The 24,015-nt window shown below is 29.6% G+C and overlaps 1 protein-coding gene across 1 annotated transcript in view; it reads left to right on the forward strand.

Annotated features, from left to right (window-relative positions):
- LOC145259061 (delta-like protein 1) overlaps positions 1-24,015 on the forward strand; it is a 185,705-nt gene that overhangs the window by 151,223 nt on the left and 10,467 nt on the right. The window contains exons 3-6 of the mRNA XM_080116687.1: positions 15,501-15,561; positions 20,849-21,103; positions 22,109-22,169; positions 23,358-23,488. Coding sequence (XP_079972813.1) covers positions 15,501-15,561; positions 20,849-21,103; positions 22,109-22,169; positions 23,358-23,488 — 508 coding nt within the window. The remainder of the gene's footprint in view (positions 1-15,500; positions 15,562-20,848; positions 21,104-22,108; positions 22,170-23,357; positions 23,489-24,015) is intronic.

The following is a 24,015-nucleotide window of genomic DNA, read 5'->3' on the forward strand; positions in this document are numbered from 1 at the left end:
CTTAAACTTTTAATTAAAACATGATCCTTAAACTTTTTATTGAAACATGCTCCTAAGATATTTTATTGAAACATGATCCTTAAACTTTTTATTTAAACATGATCCTTAAACTTTTTTATTGAAACATGATCCTTAAACTTTTTATTGAAACATGATCCTTAAACTTTTTATTGAAACATGATCCTTAAACTTTTTATTGAAACATGATCCTTAAACTTTTTATTGAAACATGCTGCTTAGATATTTTATTGAAACATGCTCCTTAGATATTTTATTGAAACATGATCCTTAAACTTTTTATTGAAACATGATCCTTAAACTTTTTATTGAAACATGATCCTTAAACTTTTTATTGAAACATGATCCTTAAACTTTTTATTGAAACATGATCCTTAAACTTTTTATTGAAACATGCTGCTTAGATATTTTATTGAAACATGCTCCTTAGATATTTTATTGAAACATGCTCCTTAAACTTTTTATTGAAACATGATCCTTAAACGCTTTATTGAAACATGATCCTTAAATGTTTTATTGAAACATGCTCCTTAAACATTTTATTGAAACATGATCCTTAAACTTTTTATTGAAACATGATCCTTAAACTTTTTATTGAAACATGATCCTAAAACTTTTTATTGAAACATGATCCTTAAACGTTTTATTGAAACATGATCCTTAGATATTTTATTGAAACATGCTCCTTAAAATTTTATTGAAACATGATCCTTAAACTTTTTATTGAAACATGATCCTTTAGCTTTTTATTGAAACATGATCCTTAAACTTTTTATTGAAACATGATCCTTAAACTTTTTATTGAAACATGCTCCTTAAACTTTTTATTGAAACATGCTCCTTAAACTTTTTATTGAAAGATGATCCTTAAACTTTTTATTGAAACATGCTCCTTAAACTTTTTATTGAAACATGAATGATCCTTAAACTTTTTATTAAAACATGATCCTTAAACTTTTTATTGAAACATGCTCCTTAGATATTTTATTGAAACATGATCCTTAAACTTTTTATTGAAACATGATCCTTAAACTTTTTATTGAAACATGATCCTTAAACATTTTATGAAAACATGATCCTTAAACTTTTTATTGAAACATGCTCCGAAGAGTTTTTATTGAAATATGATCCTTAAACATTTTATTGAAACATGATCCTAAAATTTTTATTGAAACATGATCCTTAAACTTTTTATTGAAACATGCTCCTTAAACTTTTTATTAAAACATGATCCTTAAAATTTTTATTGAAACATGATCCTTAAACTTTTTATTGAAACATGATCCTTAAAATTTTTATTAAAACATGATCCTTAAAATTTTTATTGAAACATGATCCTTAAACTTTTTATTGAAACATGCTTCTTCAACTTTTTATTGAAACATGATCGTAAAACTTTTTATTGAAACATGATCCTTAAACTTTTTATTGAAACATGCTCCTTAGATATTTGATTGAAACATGATCCTTAAACTTTTTATTGAAACATGATCCTTAAAGTTTTTATTGAAACATGATCCTTAAACTTTTTATTAAAACATGATCCTTAAACTTTTTTATTGAAACATGATCCTTAAACTTTTTATTGAAACATGATCCTTAAACTTTTTATTGAAACATGATCCTTAAACTTTTTATTGAAACATGCTCCTTAAACTTTTTATTGAAACATGATATTTAAACTTTTTATTGAAACATGCTCCTTAAACTTTTTATTAAAACATAATCCTTAAACTTTTTATTGAAACATGATCCTTAAACTTTTTATTGAAACATGATCCTTAAACATTTTATTGAAACATGATCCTTAAACTTTTTATTGTAACATGCTCCTTAGATATTTTTTCGAAACATGATCCTTAAACCTTTTATTGAAACATGATCCTTAAACATTTTATTAAAACATGATCCTTAAACTTTTTATTGAAACATGCTCCTAAGATATTTTATTGAAACATGATCCTTAAACTTTTTATTGAAACATGATCCTTAAACTTTTTATTGAAACATGATCCTTAAACTTTTTATTGAAACATGATCCTTAAACTTTTTATTGAAACATGATCCTAAAACTTTTTATTGAAACATGATCCTTAAACTTTTTATTGAAACATGATCCTTAAACTTTTTATTGAAACATGATCCTTAAACTTTTATTGAAACATGCTCCTTAAACTTTTTATTGAAACATGATCCTTAAACTTTTTATTAAAACATGATCCTTAAACTTTTTTATTGAAACATGATCCTTAAACTTTTTATTGAAACATGATCCTTAAACTTTTTATTGAAACATGATCCTTAAACTTTTTATTGAAACATGATCCTTAAACTTTTTATTGAAACATGCTCCTTAAACTTTTTATTGAAACATGATATTTAAACTTTTTATTGAAACATGCTCCTTAAACTTTTTATTAAAACATAATCCTTAAACTTTTTATTGAAACATGATCCTTAAACTTTTTATTGAAACATGATCCTTAAACATTTTATTGAAACATGATCCTTAAACTTTTTATTGAAACATGCTCCTTAGATATTTTTTCGAAACATGATCCTTAAACTTTTTATTGAAACATGATCCTTAAACATTTTATTAAAACATGATCCTTAAACTTTTTATTGAAACATGATCCTTAAACTTTTTATTAAAACATGATCCTTAAACTTTTTATTGAAACATGATCCTTAAACTTTTTATTAAAACATGATCCTTAAACATTTTATTAAAACATGATCCTTAAACTTTTTATTGAAACATGATCCTTAAACATTTTATTAAAACATGATCCTTAAACTTTTTATTGAAACATGATCCTTAAACATTTTATTAAAACATGATCCTTAAACTTTTTATTGAAACATGCTCCTTAAACTTTTTATTAAAACATGATCCTTAAACTTTTTATTGAAACATGATCCTTAAACTTTTTATTGAAACATGATCCTTAAACATTTTATTGAAACATGATCCTTAAACTTTTTATTGAAACATATCTCCTTAGATATTTTATTGAAACATGATCCTTAAACTTTTTATTGAAACATGATCCTTAAACTTTTTATTGAAACATGATCCTTAAACTTTTTATTGAAACATGATCCTTAAACTTTTTATTGAAACATGATCCTAAAACTTTTTATTGAAACATGATCCTTAAACTTTTTATTGAAACATGATCCTTAAACATTTTATTGAAACATGATCCTTAAACTTTTTATTGAAACATGCTCCTTAGATATTTTATTGAAACATGATCCTGAAACTTTTTATTGAAACATGATCCTTAAACTTTTTATTGAAACATGCTCCTTAAACTTTTTATTGAAACATGATCCTGAAACTTTTTATTGAAACATGATCCTTAAACTTTTTATTGAAACATGATCCTTAAACTTTTTATTGAAACATGATCCTTAAACTTTTTATTGAAACATGATCCTTAAACTTTTTATTGAAACATGATCCTTAAACTTTTTACTGAAACATGATCCTTAGCTATTTAATTGAAACATGCTCCTTAAACTTTTTATTGAAACATGATCCTTAGATATTTTATTGAAACATGATCCTAAAACTTTTTATTAAAACATGATCCTTAAACTTTTTATTGAAACATGCTCCTTAGATATTTGATTGAAACATGATCCTTAAACTTTTTATTGAAACATTATCCTTAGATATTTTATTGAAACATGCTCCTTAAACTTTTTATTGAAACATGATCCTTAAACTTTTTATTGAAACATGATCCTTAAACTTATTATTAAAACATGCTCCTTTAACTTTTTATTGAAACATGATCCTTAGATATTTTATTGAAACATGCTCCTTAGATATTTTATTGAAACATGCTCCTTAAACTTTTTATTGAAACATGCTCCTTAAACTTTTTATTGAAACATGCTCCTTAAACTTTTTATTGAAACATGCTCTTAAAACTTTTTATTGAAACATGATCCTTAAACTTTTATTGAAACATGCTCCTTAGATATTTTATTGAAACATGATCCTTAAACGTTTTATTGAAACATGATCCTTAAACGTTTTATTGAAACATGATCCTTAAACTTTTTATTGAAACATGATCCTTAAACGTTTTATTGAAACATGATCCTTAAACTTTTTATTGAAACATGATCCTTAAACTTTTTATTGAAACATGCTCCTTAGATATTTTATTGAAACATGATCCTTAAACTTTTTATTGAAACATGATCCTTAAACTTTTTATTGAAACATGCTCCTTAAACCTTTTATTGAAACATGATCCTTAAACTTTTTATTAAAACATGATACTTAAACTTTTTATTGAAACATGATCCTTAGATATTTTATTGAAACATGATCCTTAAACTTTTTATTGAAACATGATCCTTAAACTTTTTATTGAAACATGCTCCTTAAACTTTTTATTGAAACATGCTCCTTAGATATTTTATTGAAACATGCTCCTTAGATATTTTATTGAAACATGATCCTTAAACTTTTTATTGAAACATGCTCCTTAAACTTTTTATTGAAACATGATCCTTAAACTTTTTATTGAAACATCCTCCTTAGATATTTTATTGAAACATGCTCCTTAGATATTTTATTGAAACATGCTCCTTAAACTTTTTATTGAAACATGATCCTTAAACTTTTTATTGAAACATGATCCTTAGATATTTTATTGAAACATGATCCTTAAACTTTTTATTGAAACATGATCCTTAAACTTTTTATTGAAACATGATCCTTAAACTTTTTATTGAAACATGCTCTTTAAACTTTTTATTGAAACATGATCCTTAAAGTTTTTATTGAAACATGATCCTTAAACTTTTTATTGAAACATGCCCCTTAAACTTTTTATTGAAACATGATCCTTAAACTTTTTATTGAAACATGCTCCTTAGATATTTTATTGAAACATGCTCCTTAGATATTTTATTGAAACATGCTCCTTAGATATTTTATTTAAACATGCTCCTTAAACTTTTTATTGAAACATGATCCTTAAACTTTTTATTGAAACATGCTCCTTAGATATTTTATTGAAACATGATCCTTAAACTTTTTATTGAAACATGATCCTTAAACTTTTTATTGAAACATGCTCCTTAAACCTTTTATTGAAACATGATCCTTAAACTTTTTATTAAAACATGATACTTAAACTTTTTATTGAAACATGATCCTTAGATATTTTATTGAAACATGATCTTAAACTTTTTATTGAAACATGATCCTTAAACTTTTTATTGAAACATGCTCCTTAAACTTTTTATTGAAACATGCTCCTTAGATATTTTATTGAAACATGCTCCTTAGATATTTTATTGAAACATGATCCTTAAACTTTTTATTGAAACATGCTCCTTAAACTTTTTATTGAAACATGATCCTTAAACTTTTTATTGAAACATGCTCCTTAGATATTTTATTGAAACATGCTCCTTAGATATTTTATTGAAACATGCTCCTTAAACTTTTTATTGAAACATGATCCTTAAACTTTTTATTGAAACATGATCCTTAGATATTTTTTTGAAACATGATCCTTAAACTTTTTATTGAAACATGCTCCTTAAACTTTTTATTGAAACATGATCCTTAAACTTTTTATTGAAACATGCTCTTTAAACTTTTTATTGAAACATGATCCTTAAACATTTTATTGAAACATGATCCTTAAACTTTTTATTGAAACATGCTCCTTAAACTTTTTATTGAAACATGATCCTTAAACTTTTTATTGAAACATGCTCCTTAGATATTTTATTGAAACATGATCCTTAAACTTTTTATTGAAACATGCTCCTTAAACTTTTTATTGAAACATGCTCCTTAAACTTTTTATTGAAACATGATCCTTAAACTTTTTATTGAAACATGATCCTTAAACTTTTTATTGAAACATGATCCTTAGATATTTTATTGAAACATGCTCCTTAGATATTTTATTGAAACATGATCCTTAAACTTTTTATTGAAACATGCTCCTTAAACTTTTTATTGAAACATGATCCTTAAACTTTTTATTGAAACATGATCCTTAAACTTTTTATTGAAACATGATCATTAAAATTTTTATTGAAACATGATCTTTAGATATTTTATTGAAACATGATCCTTAAACTTTTTATTAAAACAGGCTCCTTAGACTTTTTATTGAAACATGATCCTTAAACTTTTTATTGAAACATGATCCTTAAACTTTTTATTGAAACATAATCCTTAAACTTTTTATTGAAACATGATCCTTACACTTTTTATTGAAACATGATCCTTAAACTTTTTATTGAAACATGATCCTTAAACTTTTTATTGAAACATGATCCTTAAACTTTGTATTAAACATGATTCTTAAACTTTTTATTGAAACATGCTCCTTAGATATTTTATTGAAACATGATCCTTAAACTTTTTATTGAAACATGATCCTTAAACTTTTTATGTAAACATGATCCTTAAACTTTTTATTGAAACATTATCCTTAAACTTTTTATTAAAACATGATCCTTAAACTTTTTATTGAAACATGATCCTTAAACTTTTTATTGAAACATGATCCTTAAACTTTGTATTAAACATGATCCTTAAACTTTTTATTGAAACATGCTCCTTAGATATTTTATTGAAACATGATCCTTAAACTTTTTATTGAAACATGATCCTTAAACTTTTTATTGAAACATGATCCTTAAACCTTTTACTGAAACATGCTCCTTAGATATTTTATTTAAACATGATCCTTAAACTTTTTATTGAAACATGATCCTTAAACTTTTTATGTAAACATGATCCTTGAACTTTTTATTGAAACATGATCCTTAGATATTTTATTGAAACATGCTCCTTAAACTTTTTATTGAAACATGATCCTTAAACTTTTTATTGAAACATGATCCTTAAACTTTTTAGTAAAACATGATCCTTAAACTTTTTATTGAAACATGATCCTTAGATATTTTATTGAAACATGATCCTTAAACTTTTTATTGAAACATGATCCTTAAACTTTTTATTGAAAAATGATCCTTAAACTTTTTATTGAAACATGATCCTTAGATATTCTATTGAAACATGCTCCTTAAACTTTTTATTGAAACATGATCCTTAAACTTTTTATTGAAACATTATCCTTAGATATTTTATTGAAACATGCTCCTTAAACTTTTTATTGAAACATGATCCTTAAACTTTTTATTGAAACATGATCCTTAAACTTTTTATTAAAACATGATACTTAAACTTTTTATGGAAACATGATCCTTAGATATTTTATTGAAACATGATCCTTTAACTTTTTATTGAAACATGATCCTTAAACTTATTATTGAAACATGCTCCTTAGACTTATTATTGAAACATGCTCCTTAGATATTTTATTGAAACATGATACTTAAACTTTTTATTGAAACATGATCCTTAGATATTTTATTGAAACATGATCCTTTAACTTTTTTTTGAAACATGATCCTTAAACTTTTTATTGAAACATGATCCTTAAACTTATTATTGAAACATGCTTCTTAGATATTTTATTGAAACATGATCCTTAAACTTTTTATTGAAACATGCTGCTTAGATATTTTATTGAAACATGCTCCTTAAACTTTTTATTGAAACATGCTCTTTAAACTTTTTTTTAAAACATGATCCTTAAACTTTTTACTGAAACATGCTCCTTAAACGTTTTATTGAAACATGCTCCTTAAACTTTTTATTGAAACATGCTCCTTAAACTTTTTTATTGAAACATGCTCCTTAAACTTTTTATTGAAATATGCTCCTTAAACTTCACAGCTCCAAAATTTCTAAAACAAAATAAAAAAACGAAAGTTTTTTTTTCTCGCTGGCCTTTTAATTAGTTTCTCCTAATCCTATTTATCTACTTTTTTTTTGCCTATCTCTCTCTCTCTCTCACACACGCACACACACACACACACACACACACACACATCAACGTTACGTCCTTATTGCGAAGCTTCATCTGGATTAATGAAATTAAGAAAACACCACTACAAATATTAGAAAATACATTTTGATGTGATTGGCATCAATATATATATATATATATATATATATATATATATACATATATATATATATATATATATATATATAGAGAGAGAGAGAGAGAGAGAGAGAGAGAGAGTGTGTGTGTGTGTGTGTGTGGGTGTGGGTGTGTAAAAGTTAAAGCAATCGTAAAATTTGAAGGGCATTTTCAAATTAAAAACTAATTGATTTTATTATATTATTATTGATTTGACTTCGTCACATTTAATCGAAAAGGAAGAAATGAAAAGGAAATCCGAACAGAGAAAGAGGGTAACTTATACAAGTTAGCAACATTTTATATTCGTTTTCATCGCTACCTCCCCACACATTTGGCAGATCTCAGTTGATATGGACAGAAAATGATGATAGGATTGATCGGTGTTTTCTTGAACTGGTAAGCTGATTTATTAAATTTAAAATTTAAATAAAAATTAAATTATAATAGGCCTAAAATTATATGGATTCTAAAAAGGAGACCTAAGACCCTTGAATATGAAAAAGGAGAGCTAAGACCCTTGAATATGAAATTAAAACCACCCATAACATCGCACGCTTTTTTTAATTTGGATTACTTTGAAGCATTTGAAGGGGGGTGAGTCTATCTCATTATTATGAATACCTACTGGCACGGATATTCAACAATTTTAAAGTAAGCACAAATGCCTAAGTAATAGAATCTAATTGTCCACATTTAAACGTCACAAGATGCGATTTTAATATTTTGCGGTTTCAAGATGCCTCTAAATTCCACACTGACCTTATGTGGGCTGAGGGTTTCTTTTTGATGTGACAACTAATCGGTTCGACGTATGAAAAGTGACTGCTCCACCCAGTGATGGAATGGGGAGGTCCAGATGCGAGTGCCAAGGGCCACCATAAGGCAAAGACGTTTGCAATGAACTTAAGAAACAGAAATAATAATAATGAGCTTCCCCACTGACTTTATTTTTAAGTTGATATGCGCACGCACACGCACACACACACACACACACACACACACACACATACATATATATATATATATACTAGCATTTCAGCCCGGCGTTGCCCGGGTGTTTGGATGTGTATGTTGAGCAAAAAAAAAAAAAAAGTGGTAATAGGAGGGCAGGCTCGAACCCGTACCGCGAAGGAGGAAAAGAACGGGAAAAACCTGACGTCTTTGCTGTTACGACCACCGCCAAACCGGAAGTGACTTATGTTTAAATTAAGGCTAGACAATCGAAAGGAGAGGATGACTTTCAAAAATAATCTGTTATATCATCAAATTCGATATGCGAATATGCGGTTTAAATAAGTGCGGTTTAAAATGCAATTCTTTAAACCGCATATTCGTGGAATTTTTATTTTCTACATGTGAAAAAGGGTGATTGAGAAATATTATTTATTGTTTTAATCCTTGTTTCACAGTTGAATTTTTCGATTGCAATTTGACGATTCACTTCTTTATGAAGAATATGAAACTTTAAGATTTTCACTACATATGATATAAATATATATATATGATATATATATGATATATATATATGATATATATATGTATATATATGATATATATGATATATATGATATATATATGATATATATATGATATATATGTATATATGATATATGTATATATGATATGTATATATGATATATATATGATATATATGATATATATGATATATATATGATATATATGTATATATGATATATATATGATGTATATGTATATATGATATATATATGGAATATGTATATATGATATATATATGGAATATGTATATATGATATATATGCATATATGATATATATATATATATATATGAAACATGTATATATGATATATATATATTATATATATCATACATATATACGTATATATATATGATATATACGTATATATATGATATAATATATATATATGATATATAATATATGATATATATAATATATACATCATATATACATATATCATATATATATATCATATATATATAATGAAATTTTAAGATTTTCACTATATTTGCTTTTGTTTAGGGGTCGATTGCGAGCAATTATTTTTCCATTTCTATGATGCAGCTCGATTATTTTGATTGAAGTCAACGTCTTTCGAAAGTTTTAGATTTTTCATTTCGTTTTGCTTTTCGTTAGATCATGATTTAAACTTCTGATTTTGTTTTATTTTGGTGGGTGTCGTTTTGTTTTTGTTTTTTTTGTGTGTTTTTTTTTGTGTTTTTTGGTTTTGTTTTGTTTTGTTTTGTTTCTTTTCACTGTGATATATGATGAGTTCTTTCTCTTTTGACACCATTTAAACATCTGGGAGGGGGATTATAAAATCACAGTTGCAAATAACGATTGAGTTTCAAATTCCAGCGTGAGGGAATTTCCCCGTATAATCAATATAAATATCCGGGATATAGTGAAACCGCTCTCTGAAGTACAAAGCGGTATATATAGTAAAAGTATTGTTAAGTAGTTAAATTTATGCTCATATTTTATTTAAATTCAAAACAAATAGTAGGTTATATATATATAATTCCAGGTTAATATTTTTCAGAGGTAAAGCAATCAATGAAGTTTTGATGAGGTTAGTGCAAGGCTGCTCAATACCGAGGTAGAGCAAAATATACTTTTTTATTTGTTTTACATAAGCATTCATATGTCGCTACACATTCATGAGCATGTTTCAATCAGCCAGTTACAAGTAACTAGAGACATCTTCCTGCGAAGATGTTTACAAAAGTTTAGTCCGCTTAAAAAGGTCTCTACATATAATGCATATGAATCTCTACATATGAATGCTTATAAAAAGTATATATATTCATATATATATATATATATATATATATATATTCATATATATATATATATATATATATATATATATATATATATATATATCCTTGTACTTAGTTAATATGATTAGATGCTTAAGCGACACTACAACAGATAGATGGATAAAGATTAAAAAAAAAAAACTCCAAACGATCATCAGCACGCGTTAAATGCTTGTTGTTGTTGCTGCATGGTAATATCATTAAAATGTGTCTAAATGTGATTGTTTGTCTAGTTTTATGTGGAAGATGGAGAAAAGGAAAGTTTCGGTATGTAAGAAAAAGATATACAAAATGAGAAATGCATATTGGCCGATGGACACCTAAAACAGATTGCAAAAACACGTATTGTGCTGAACCCAACCGACGTTATCCGGGAAAGTTTTACTGTCATGTGTTTTGAGACCATTGTTCCCCGGCCCTTCTTTTCGCTTAATAAAAATATTTGATACGTGTGCAGTTTTTCAACCAAACAAACGAAAAAAATCCGAATGAAAGCGTATCGACATTAAAATCTAAACAATGCTGTGTTCCAACAAAAATAAACGCAAGCAAAACTTAGTTTTTTATATGAAAACTTATATAACGAAACAACTTCTATTTATTGTATTTTTCCTTTTTAAACTAAAAAAAAAATGTATTTTTTCGCAAATTGTTTGTATTTTGAACCAGACAAAAACTATTTTTTTAATCCCACACTATCCCTAAAGTAACCATAATCTAACCATAAACTAACTTATTCTTATTGCCTTTGATAACAGCTATTTATTGACTGTTTTTTTTTGTTTGTTTGTATTTTATTTTTTTCGACCCTTCTTTCTCTGTTAAAAATTCTTGCCAAACACCAATTTACGATTTAATCAATTTACTATTTAATTTGTCTGCTGTTTCATCGCCTTCTAATTGGATAAGTGCTTCAGCATCTTCTATCTCTTTACATAAACGGAATGTCCGTTGTGCCTCGTTTTCTCTGGCTGTACCAGTACCAAATATTTATATATGTAAAGATGATTTAATGAAGAAATATAGAAATAATGATTTTTTTAAATCAGTTTTGTCCTAAAATCGATCGGAAATGTTGAAATTTAAATCGCATAAATACTTTTGACTTTTTATCAAATAGGATTTTAAATGTATGTATATATCTGGGTGTATGCGTGAGTTGCTAGACAAATATAGATAGATCGCCATATAAGTTTATAGTCTGTCTGAATTGACTTCTGTATCTCTTATCCGAATTGGTTCGAAACGTCCCAATAAGAGATAACGACTTGAAGACGATTAAAGATTTTCCAGATGTTATCAAAAGTTTTTCACGGATAAGAAAAAAAGTGGAACCCTACACTCGGAAGTGTACCAACGTTTGATTTACAATTGCATACAGACATTTCCCTGCCCTTAGACCCATTAACTGCGTCGAGGATAAGAGTGGGGTGTAATAAGATGCCCTCTGATTGAAGAGAACATGAAATCTACGTTGGAATGAGGAGGGTGAAATTTCTTCCCTACAGTTGATAACGAAGAACACTGCCAAGCCCCCCATACACACACACACATACACACACTTCGAAAAACGAACAACTCTCATCATTATTTCTGAAATCTCAACGAACAGTTTCCTGATTAGAATACTGGAGTTTGGATCTTTTTTTTTTTTATAATAAAATAAAAATCATTCTATGAGAATTTATATTCCCACATAGCTCAGAACTTTGGCAGAGAGCGAAATTAAAACACAACAAATTGACAGGTAATGATTGAGTTACCTGCCCGGTTGTAAAAGACGCTGAAATATGTTAATTTGATTAATGCACATTTCGTACTTATTATTATATTATATTGGATCCGATATATAGTAATGATTTAAAAAGTATAAAAATGAATGACTAGTGTGCCACCACCGAGAATCGAAACCAAAACGTTTAGCTTACGATTTACTTTTTCCTTTAATGTTAATGCCTGAGCTATGAAGACATGTTTGCTACAAGGCTAAAAATTAAAGCATGAACCAAAAGCTATTACGTTACGCATGCATATTCGTAATACAGTCGTTCGACCTTCGCCTGGACAATTCCATTTCTTTAATTTTAACCCTTTTGCATCGATTTTCCATGGCTAAAACCCAAATATAAAGTATCGTATGGGTTCGAATACCCTATATATTAATCTTCATGCCTGTAGACCAAAACTGACAGAGGAATTTGGTAGGCACAATTTTTAAACAAATATATATATACGCATACATAAATATATACAGAAAGAGGTTTGTGTTTACTATAACCTTTTTACGTAAATATTACGCAAGTATAAATCATGTAGAATATCTGCGTGAATATAATTATACATAATAGTTAACTAAAGATGATCATCTTATAAGAAAAAAAACTAATAAGGAATTAATTAGAAGGAATGTTTAAAAGAGTATGCAAATCTTTTGCAGATGAATGCAAGCCCACAACCTATATAGAACAAAGGTAAATAAATAGAAAAGAGGCTTGCCTTTTTTTTTCTGTTGTTCTCGGCCTTCGGGCCGGGATCTGTTCCGGCAAATACTGCAAGCAAAGACCATTATAAGACTTTGGTCAATGTAGGGGCAACCGTTCATACCAATTGTCACTATCCAGCTCCCCTACTCCTCGGGGAGTTGGTCCCCATTTCCCCTTCACTCCTCACATTAAAAATCGGCCTTGTGCCTAATTTGTTCGGTGGGGGAGCAAATAAATACCCTGTTGTTCTTGGCCTTCGGGCCAGGATGAAAGTGTAGTATCTTTTCCGGCAGATACTGCAGGCAAAGACTATATGTGAGGGTAACCCCACATATAAGACCTTGGTCAATGTAGGGGCAACCCTTCATACCAATTGTCACTATCCAGCTCCTCTACTCCCCAGGGAGTTGGTCCTCATTTCCCCTTCACTGGTCACATTAAAAATCGACCCTGTGCCTAATTTGCTCGGTGGGGGAGCAAATAAATACCTTGCCTTTTTTGTTTTTCTTGGCCTTCGGGCCAAGATCAAAGTGTAGTATCTGTTCCGGCAGATACTGCAAGCTAGACCATATGTGGGGGCAACCCCACATATAAGACCTTGGTCAATGTAGGGGCAACCCTTCATACTAATTATCACTATCCAGCTCCCATTTCCCACCCATCGAGAGCTGGCCCCCTTTTCCCTCCCCCCTCCCTCTCTCTCCAGATTAAAAAACGCCCTTGTGCCTAATTTGCTCAGTGGGGAAGCAAATAAATACCAACCCTTCATACCAATTGTCACTATCCAGCTCCCCTACTCCCCGCGAAGCTGGTCCCCATTTCCCCTTCACTCCTCACATTAAAAATCGACCCTGTGCCTAATTTGCTTGGTGGGGGAGCAAATACCTTGGCCTTCGGGTCGGGATAAAAGTGTAGTATCTGTTCCGGCAGATACTGCAAGCAAAGACCATATGTGGGGGAAACCCCACATATAAGACCTTGGTCAAGTAGGGGCAACCCTTCATACCAATTGTCACTATCCAGCTCCCCTACTACCCGAGGAGTTGGTCCCCATTTCCCCTTCACTCTCCACATTAAAAAACGGCCTTGTGCCTAATTTGTTCAGTGGGGAAGCAAATAAATACCCTGTTCTTAAGATAATTTGTATCAGTCAATGGAGGGGAAACCCTCTATACTGGGACAATTATTATTCTTGGTAACAAGAGTGCTCCCTTTTTCCTACTTTTAGGGGAGCTGGTTTTTACCCCACATTAAAAGCGGCCTTGTGCCTAATTTGATTTGGTGGGGAAGCAAATAAATACATTAAATAAATAGAAAAAATAGTTTTTAATATGAATGTGAACACACAAAAAATTTATAGAAGTATATATATATATATATATATATATATATATATTGCGTGTTTGTGTGTGTGTGTGTGTGTGTGTGTGTGTGTGTGTGTGTGTGTGTGTGTGTGTGTGTGTGTGTGCTGATATGTATTCATACGTCTTACAAGATCAGAAAAACCTCGGTTTCGAACCCAAACAAAAGGGACCAATATCTGCATTAATTAAAATATCTGGTCACCTATGTCGGACTGACTTCAACCTCTGATTATATCATATATACATACTAGCATGGGTACTCGGCGATGCCCGAGTCAACATGAAGCTCCGTTTGGAACAAACCTGCTATACTAAGAATATTAATCATTTTCATAGTGGGAAATGTCGATACCCCCACAACAATTTCAAAAATAAAAGAACGGATAAAAACATGTAAATGTAATCGCCCAAAAAAGAAGTACATGATACCCTCTCCACCAGATATTTCGGAAGACAAAGACAAAGAGAAGAAGCTAATCTCCAGATGTTGAGCACTTTCTGTTTCTTGTGCGCTGGGCTCCACCCCGCCAAAAAAAAATAAAAATAAAAAATAAATGAATCAAAACAACTTTTGTTTCAAGAAAAATAGCAACGAGTACCGGAGCGACCGAAAAAATAATAGTCGTGTAGAGAGACTCCAACCTGAAACGCGAATTTGCCCCCTATAGAAATAATAACGTTATGAACATATGAAAATTTCACACACTTATTTTAAATGAATTTTTGTTTGAAAAAATTATTCATTTTCTTTTTCTTTTAACAGCAATCGTTTACTTTGACTATCGAGGCGTGGCATGATAAACTGGGGAACCGAACACTCCGAGGTATGTTTGTCTTATCCTCCTTTTCTTTCTTATCCTTTTTCTTTCTTATCCTTTTCTTTCTTATCCTTTTCCTTCTTATCCTTTTCTTTCTTATCCTTTTCTTTCTTCCTTTTCTTTCTTATCCTTTTCTTTATTATCCTTTTCCTTCTTATCCTTTTCTTTCTTATCCTTTTCTTTCTTATCCTTTTCTTTCTTATCCTTTTCCTTCTTATCCTTTTCTTTCTTATCCTTTTCTTTCTTATCCTTTTCCTTCTTATCCTTTTCTTTCTTATCCTTTTCTTTCTTCCTTTTCTTTCTTATCCTTTTCTTTATTATCCTTTTCCTTCTTATCCTTTTCTTTCTTATCCTTTTCCTTCTTATCCTTTTCTTTCTTATCCTTTTCTTTCTTATCCTTTTCTTTCTTATCCTTTTCCTTCTTATCCTTTTCTTTCTTATCCTTTTCTTTCTTCCTTTTCTTTCTTATCCTTTTCCTTCTTATCCTTTTCCTTCTTATCCTTTTCTTTCTTATCCTTTTCCTTCTTATCCTTTTTCTTTCTTATCCTTTTCTTTCTTATCCTTTTCTTTCTTATCCTTTTCTTTCTTATCCTTTTCCTTCTTATCCTTTTTCTTTCTTATCCTTTTCTTTCTTATCCTTTTCCTTCTTATCCTTTTCTTTCTTATCCTTTTCCTTCTTATCCTTTTCTTTCTTATCCTTTTCTTTCTTCCTTTTCTTCAATTTTCTGCTGTTTATTCTTCTTTTCAATTGTTTTCCCTTTCTTTTTCACCATCATTTTCTCTTTTGTTTTCTATTTCATTATCAAATAATTCTGGATCCTGGATATGACCTTAAACTATATCCGATGCGGGCTTTGGGGAGTGTGGAGCCGCCTTTTAATTGGCATTGCTCCCAGGTCCACTCTGTAGTAGGGTCCCAACTATGGGTTAAATAGAAACCGACTTGAAAAATAACAAATATATTCTATTAAAAAATTGTTCTTAAAAATCACTGGATTCGGCATTAAATAACCTGAAAAGGGTTGATATGCCGTAAAACAAAAACAACCAACTATCAAATAATCCTTTTCGTTTCATTTACTTCATATGCTTCTTAATAATCATGTTTTTCTTCGTTTTCTTTATCATCATGTAAGCCTTTATTTTCTTTTTCTTTATCTTCTTCTGCATCTATATATCATCGTCTTGCGTCATTTTTTAACTCATTCTATTAATCGCTTCTATTCCTTCGTAAGCTATATGTGTCTGTAATTAAGCTATATATGTCTGTAATTAAGCTATATGTGTCTGTAATTAAGCTATATATGTCTGTAATTAAGCTACATGTGTCTGTAATTAAGCTATATGTGTCTGTAATTAAGCTATATATGTCTGTAATTAAGCTATATGAGTCTGTAATTAAGCTATATATGTCTGTAAATAAGCTACATGTGTCTGTAATTAAGCTATATATGTCTGTAATTAAGCTATATGTGTCTGTAATTAAGCTATATATGTCTGTAATTAAGCTATATGTGTCTGTAACTAAGCTACATGTGTCTGTAATTAAGCTACATGTGTCTGTAATTAAGCTATATGTGTCTGTAATTAAGCTATATATGTCTGTAATTAAGCTATATATGTCTGTAATTAAGCTATATGTGTATGTAATTAAGCTATATATGTCTGTAATTAAGCTATATATGTCTGTAAATAAGCTACATGTGTCTGTAATTAAGCTACATGTGTCTGTAATTAAGCTATATATGTCTGTAATTAAGCTATATATGTCTGTAATTAAGCTATATGTGTCTGTAATTAAGCTATATATGTCTGTAATTAAGCTACATGTGTCTGTAATTAAGCTACATGTGTCTGTAATTAAGCTACATGTGTCTGTAATTAAGCTATATATGTCTGTAATTAAGCTATATATGTCTGTAATTAAGCTATATGTGTCTGTAATTAAGCTATATATGTCTGTAATTAAGCTATATATGTCTGTAATTAAGCTATATGTGTCTGTAATTAAGCTATATATGTCTGTAATTAAGCTACATGTGTCTGTAATTAAGCTATATGTGTCTGTAATTAAGCTATATGTGTCTGTAATTAAGCTATATGTGTCTGTAATTAAGCTATATGTGTCTGTAATTAAGCTATATGTGTCTGTAATTAAGCTATATGTGTCTGTAATTAAGCTATATATGTCTGTAAATAAGCTACATGTGTCTATAATTAAGCTATATGTGTCTGTAATTAAGCTATATATGTCTGTAATTAAGCTACATGTGTCTGTAATTAAGCTATATGTGTCTGTAATTAAGCTATATATGTCTGTAATTAAGCTATAGGTGTCTGTAATTAAGCTATATGTGTCTGTAATTAAGCAATATGTGTCTGTAATTAAGCTATATGTGTCTGTAATTAAGCTATATGTGTCTGTAATTAAGCTATATGTGTCTGTAATTAAGCTATATATGTCTGTAAATAAGCTACATGTGTCTGTAATTAAGCTACATGTGTCTGTAATTAAGCTATATATGTCTGTAATTAAGCTATATGTGTCCGTAATTAAGCTATATGGGTCTGTAATTAAGCTATGTATGTCTGTAATTAAGCTACATGTGACTGTAATTAAGCTATACGTGTCTGTAATTAAGCTATATATGTCTGTAATTGAGCTATATGTGTCTGTAATTAAACTATATATGTCTGTAATTAAGCTATATGTGTCTGTAATTAAGCTATATGTGTCTGTAAATAAGCTACATGTGTCTGTAATTAAGCTATATATGTCTGTAATTAAGCTACATGTGTCTGTAATTAAGCTATATGTGTCTGTAATTAAGCTATATATGTCTGTAATTAAGCTACATGTGTCTGTAATTAAGCTATATGTGTCTGCAATTAAGCTATATATGTCTGTAATTAAGCTATATGTGTCTGTAATTAAGCTATATGTGTCTGTAATTAAGCTACATGTGTCTGTAATTAAGCTATATGTGTCTGTAATTAAGCTATATATGTCTGTAATTAAGCTATATGTGTCTGTAATTAAGCTATATATGTCTGTAAATAAGCTACATGTGTCTGTAATTAAGCTATATGTGTCTGTAATTAAGCTATATATGTCTGTAATTAAGCTATATGTGTCTGTAATTAAGCTATATATGTCTGTAAATAAGCTACATGTGTCTGTAATTAAGCTATATGTGTCTGTAATTAAGCTATATATGTCTGTAATTAAGCTATATGTGTCTGTAATTAAGCTATATGTGTCTGTAATTAAGCTATATGGGTCTGTAATTAAGCTATATATGTCTGTAATTAAGCTATATGTGTCTGTAATTAAGCTATATGTGTCTGTAATTAAACTATATATGTCTGTAATTAAGCTATATGTGTCTGTAATTAAGCTTTATATGTCTGTAATTAAGCTATATATGTCTGTAATTAAGCTATATGTGTCTGTAATTAAGCTATATGTCTGTAATTAAGCTATATGTTTGTAATTAAGCTATATATGTCTGTAATTAAGCTACATGTGTCTGTAATTTAGCTATATGTGTCTGTAATTAAGCTATATGTGTCTGTAATTAAGCTATATATGTCTGTAATTAAGCTATATGTGTCTGTAATTAAGCTATATATGTCTGTAATTAAGCTACATGTGTCTGCAATTAAGCTATATATGTCTGTAATTAAGCTATATATGTCTGTAATTAGGCTATATATGTCTGTAATTAAGCAATGTGTCTGTAATTAAGCTATATGTGTCTGTAATTAAGCTATATGTCTGTAATTAAGCTATATATGTCTGTAAATAAGCTACATGTGTCTGTAATTAAGCTATATGTGTCTGTAATTAAGCTATATATGTCTGTAATTAAGCTTTATATGTCTGTAATTAAGCTACATGTGTCTGTAATTAAGCTTTATATGTCTGTAATTAAGCTATATGTGTCTGTAATTAAGCTATATGTCTGTAATTAAGCTATATGTGTCTGTAATTAAGCTATATGTGTCTGTAATTAAGCTATATGTGTCTGTAATTAAGCTATATGTGTCTGTAATTAAGCTATATATGTCTGTAAATAAGCTACATGTGTCTGTAATTAAGCTATATGTGTCTGTAATTAAGCTATATATTTCTGTAATTAAGCTACATGTGTCTGTAATTAAGCTATATGTGTCTGTAATTAAGCTATATATGTCTGTAATTAAGCTATATGTGTCTGTAATTAAGCAATATGTGTCTGTAATTAAGCTATATGTGTCTGTAATTAAGCTATATGTGTCTGTAATTAAGCTATATGTGTCTGTAATTAAGCTATATATGTCTGTAAATAAGCTACATGTGTCTGTAATTAAGCTACATGTGTCTGTAATTAAGCTATATATGTCTGTAATTAAGCTATATGTGTCTGTAATTAAGCTATATGGGTCTGTAATTAAGCTATATATGTCTGTAATTAAGCTACATGTGTCTGTAATTAAGCTATATGTCTGTAATTAAGCTATATGTGTCTGTAATTAAGCTATGTGTGTCTGTAATTAAGCTATATGTGTCTGTAATTAAGCTATGTGTCTGTAATTAAGCTATATGTGTCTGTAATTAAGCTATATGTGTCTGTAATTAAGCTATATGTGTCTGTAATTAAGCTATATATGTCTGTAATTAAGCTATGTGTGTCTGTAATTAAGCCATATGTGTCTATTATTAAGCTATATGTCTGTAATTAAGCTATATGTGTCTGTAATTAAGCTATATGTGTCTGTAATTAAGCTATATGTCTGTAATTAAGCTATATGTTTGTAATTAAGCTATATATGTATGTAATTAAGCTATATGTGTCCGTAATTAAGCTATATGTGTCTACAATTAAGCTATATATGTCTGAAATTAAGCTATATGTGTCTGTAATAGCTCGATTACCTGCATCGATCAATATTTCATCATACACGTATGATCAGTGGATTCATTTTGAAAAATAAAACTTGGATCAAAATTTCAAGTTAATAAAATATCGTACATTTTACAAATAATTTTCTTCGTATTAGCTAAAAAGCAATACACGCCAAACTGATCAACCCAGGAATCAACAATTCTCAAAGATTGGGTATGAATTAGTTATTCATTATTTCTTCAGTAAAAATCCGGAGTTTTATAAAACCTGAGAAAGAATTTTCTAAATTATCTAAATTTCATATTGTTTTGCATACAACCTAGTTTGTTTCAGTATTATCAACTCATAATACAAGTTCAGGGCAGACATATTTGACTTCGGCACGATTCATTTTCTTTTTTTAGACCCTCGTTACATGATCCAACGGGTGGTCGATACAAACATCGTCCGGCCATCGGTCAAGTGGAGTACAACCATCACGCGTTCTAGTATTACTAAAATGAGTTTCGACTATCACGTGATTTGTGATGAGAATTATTATGGAGACCAGTGCGACCGTTTTTGCAGAGCCCGGGACGACCAGTTTGGGCATTTCATCTGTACACGAAATGGAACCCGGAAATGTATGGATGGATGGAAGGGTGACTATTGCGATGAAGGTAAGCAGTTCTCGTTCAATTAATTTCTTTTCTGCCAGGGAGGTTATGTTTTCTGTCGGGTTTGTAACTATGTTTGTGTGCAGTCTAGCGTCCACGTAGCTTGACCAATGATCACCAAATTTGGTCAAAATATCGGGCATGGTTTTACTTGAACCTGACTTAATTTGGATATCTAGATCAATTACCACGTTAAAGTCACACTTTTCACTCTCATTCGGTTTGATTAAAGGTAGAAACCCTAACCCTTGACCCACATCTTATATTCACTTTTTGGTTTAATCGTGAAAAGTTCAGTCATGGTCAAAATTTTGACTGAATTTCAACTTTCGATTTTTCAAAAATTGCTGAATGGATCTTATGTTCTTTGATTACGTTACATTGTAGCCACCTCAGTCAAATGAGAAAAGAGTTCTTACCATTTCCTTGGCAAAACTTCAAGATCACTTCATACAATATAACTTTGGCCCATCCTTACGTTATCAGGTGGATATATGTAACTCGTTGTTGTTTATTTTTATTGGCCATTTCTTATTATTTCTTAGATTATTGCTGGCATGATTTTCCTCAATCTCTTTCTAGTTGGAATTCTTTCACGTGAAATTTGCCAACATCCCTAAATGAAAGTGTTTCTATGGAACAAACTTGATTCGAACTTGGCACACCCAGGTTGTCAGTTTGTTTCTTTAACCACTTAATCACCGTCACCTCCTCCTCTTTATGTTTAATATTCATGTAATTTTGTGCTTTCTATAAACCGAAAAACTATTCAGTTCTGAAATGTTTCACGTAAATACCCGGCTGTAAACGTGAGGTGAAGATATAAAAATTGATCAGCCCTGCCATTGTATCAATATTGCTCAAAGAATTCATTCATTTTTTCATTCATATTTTTTCGGTAAAAATCTTGGCAATAATAATAAAAAAAAAAAAAGTTTAAAAAAGTTTTTTTAAAAAAACATAAAATGTTTTAAAGCGTCTAAATTTGATTATCTTCTTTTTTTTCAGCAATTTGTCCTGAAAAATGCCACAATGCTCACGGATTCTGCAAGAAACCGAAACAATGCAGGTAAGAAATAAATTACAGAATAGCAGGTCAATAGTTCGAGGCAAAACGAAAGAAGGCCGCTGCGCACGGCTGAGGACATAAAATCAAGCTAAAATCATATTCCAAATCTCTTCTTTCATCTTGATTCATAATCTCCTTACTCCCCAGAAGCAAAATGTTAATCAAGTAAAACAAACAAAATAAATCGTAATATCTGTCTATATATTCAAGTTGGTCTGCACACTTCCCACGCAGTTGTTATCTATTTTCTGCTCTGTATTGGTTTTCGGTTAGTTTTCTGCATTCGCTTTTGATATGATTTACCTTGTCCATAGGATCTATATTTGCTGTTTTCCTATTTTTTGTTTTTTTCATTTTTTGTGTGTCTATCTTAGCTTTTTTTTTAATAATTGTGCGACTGATAATAGTGATTCGGTTTCTCCGTTCAAATGTCATTTTTATGGCCATTTGTTTTCGTGTAATTCTTTTTTGGCCAGTTTCTCTTCACAATATTCTTTCTTCCCTTTTTGGTTTCCAGTTTCGCTGCTTATTGTATTTTCTTTCTGGCAGTGTTTTCTTCTTTTTTTTTTCTTTCTATATTTGGAGTTGTGAACTTTTCTAGTTCTTGTGTAGCATCCACGCATTTCTCTACACTCATCAGTCGTTTTACTACTTTTCTCATTTTTATATACTCGGACAATATTATTATTCAAGTGTAGTGTATTATGCATAATCATAATTATTTTATTTGAATCTTCTTTTGTTTGGCCTATCAAGGGTTTAGAATATCTTACTATGGAGACTTACCACCCCATCTGTTCATTTTATTTCCGATAGTTTTCTTGTTCTCTTCCAATCTTATCTTTAATTTCTGGTAAATTTGATGACAACTGCTTCCGGAATTCCCATCGGTTGAACAGTTCTTATGCTGTTCTAAGTCTAATCCTCTTTTTCATCTCTAGTAGTGTGCATTGTGTTACTTCGAATTTTGTACATACTCATTATATTTTATAGTTCATTTTTTGTTTTATAAATAGTTTCGGGTTAATTATACGCATGAAGTATTTGTGTGTTTATTGTATGTGTGGGTCTTTATGTGTGTGCATGTGTGTGTTTACATAGTTAAACACTATATTAACATATTATATCACTTAAATATCTATCATTTTGTTGCAATCATTCAATAACTTTGTATTCTTTTCTCGGCAGCTGTCGTCTCGGGTGGCAGGGTGAAGACTGTACCAAATGCCGGCCGTACCCAAACTGCCTGCATGGTGTCTGCCACGACCCTTGGCAATGTATCTGTGAAGACGGTTGGACAGGCTTCCTATGCAATATAGGTAAGTGTTTTTCTTTGCTCATCCTAACCAAAATATTATGATCTGGTGACAGAATTTGACACATTAACGAAACATAGAAAGCAATTCATACGTGATTATCTAAAGTTAAATTGCTTTTATTTCATCTTCCTTCATTCAATTTGATATTTTAATACGTTTCCATCGATGTTCCATCCGATCGTCTTCGGCTATATTGAGCCTCAATGATGTCATGAATTATTTGTTTACGCGTTAATTTTTTTCACGAATCTGATGATGGTGCTCACGTCTTTCGATTTGTGAAGGTTCACAAACACTACAGAGAGCCTCGCTGCATAAAATTCTGCCACTTATCACGGCATCGGGTTTGTTCTTCAACTACAAGCTGCCTTCATTAAGTGTCCAGACCTTTTTATACAGGCATTTAAAATTGCTGTAGACGCTTGAAAATTCAGTATGTTATTGCTATACATCTTATGAGATGACTGACCCATTTTCATGATTTAAGGTTCAAATGCACAACTACAGCAGGAATTGGAATACACCCT

This window comes from Euprymna scolopes, chromosome 34, assembly GCF_053919585.1.
Source record: "Euprymna scolopes isolate OS-2025 chromosome 34, ASM5391958v1, whole genome shotgun sequence".
In the NCBI taxonomy this organism is placed as follows: domain Eukaryota; kingdom Metazoa; phylum Mollusca; class Cephalopoda; order Sepiida; family Sepiolidae; genus Euprymna; species Euprymna scolopes.